Consider the following 1184-nt stretch of genomic DNA (forward strand, 5'->3'; position numbering starts at 1 on the left):
ATGCTTAAGAGTTTAATAATGGAGGCGAGAAAGAAGAGTTCATGCAGTCGAATGAAGTTTTGCTAAAAGCATTCTTTCCATTACACATTCATTTTGATGCTATTAAAAGAGACAATCCAGCTCCAGGTTACGGCGTTTGCCGATTCATTCCTTATGTAGCATTACAGCAAAATAAAAGGAGTAAAGATATAAAAAAGATTCTTCCGGGGTAATTGAGATTATTTGCTTCTTTGTTTGGTGAACTATAGCTTCACGTCAGACAAGGAGTTATCTTCTTTTCTTGACGCAGACAAATGGGTATCGATAGTTACAGGATTTGTCATTCATACACTTCAGTCCTGCAAGCAGCAAACATTGACATTAATTGAAACCATAATCATTTACACATATACAAATCTATACTAAAAGAAATTAAAATAAAAACATTAAATTTGTGGAAAACACAACACTGTGTAATTGTTGTTTAAAAAACAAGTTTGATTTGATAAAAAAAAATAATACAACAGCTGTCTTGTTACTAGTTGTCATGCCAAATAAATGAGAATTATTTGGGAAATCGTGGATACTTTGACAACATTTTCCCCTCAATATTCATAGAATACTTTCATTTGAGGATTCACCTGTCCAGTTCATGTGTAGGCAGTGCTCTCTGCCCCCAATGTTGTTAGGCTCTCCACGACACCAGTATGCGTATGTAAAAGGAGTTCCATCAATCCAAAACCAATAACGCTCCTAGAAAAAGCAATAAAATCGACAATAAAACATTATTGAATATTCATAGCATGTAGCTTGTTTTTAGAGAGACTGTTTTTCAAAGCCCAATTCTCTATGGCTAGAGTAATCTTTCTAACTGTCAGACCATGCATAATTATGAGTAGTATACCTGTTGAGCATCAGAGCCTCCAATCCATGTAACTGGGTAACTGTGAGTGGAACGATATATGACCCTCTGAATCTTGCGGTACTCTCCAAGGCTGTGTACAGATGCCAGGTTTAAATGCATGGACTGACAGTGTCTCTGTAGTGGAGATAAACAGACACCAGAAATTTCAAGATTTGCGATTTAACAAAGCAAGACTTCAGAAAACAAATTAGCAAACAGAGAAAGAGTAAATAGTGAATCCAAATAACTGTTTACCTGAGCTTCTATAGTGAAAGGGAAAGTAGCGGAAGTATCTGTTTCC

General features: G+C 35.8%; 1 protein-coding gene across 1 annotated transcript; it reads right to left on the reverse strand.

Moving 5' to 3' along the window:
• Nucleotides 1-212: 212 nt before the first annotated feature.
• On the reverse strand, nucleotides 213-1178 carry LOC102210131 (ladderlectin-like). Its single transcript, XM_005755228.1, has 4 exons — nucleotides 1139-1178; nucleotides 884-1018; nucleotides 621-732; nucleotides 213-338 (listed from the first exon to the last, which is right to left on the reverse strand). The coding sequence occupies exons 2-4, from the start codon at nucleotides 1001-1003 to the stop codon at nucleotides 268-270; spliced, it is 303 nt and encodes a 100-aa protein (XP_005755285.1). The 5' UTR covers nucleotides 1004-1018; nucleotides 1139-1178; the 3' UTR covers nucleotides 213-267.
• Between the last annotated feature and the right edge of the window lie 6 nt (nucleotides 1179-1184).

The sequence above is a fragment of the Pundamilia nyererei genome, unplaced genomic scaffold (genome assembly GCF_000239375.1).
Source record: "Pundamilia nyererei isolate P.nyererei 1_Seehausen unplaced genomic scaffold, PunNye1.0 scaffold01087, whole genome shotgun sequence".
Classification (NCBI taxonomy): Eukaryota; Metazoa; Chordata; class Actinopteri; order Cichliformes; family Cichlidae; genus Pundamilia; species Pundamilia nyererei.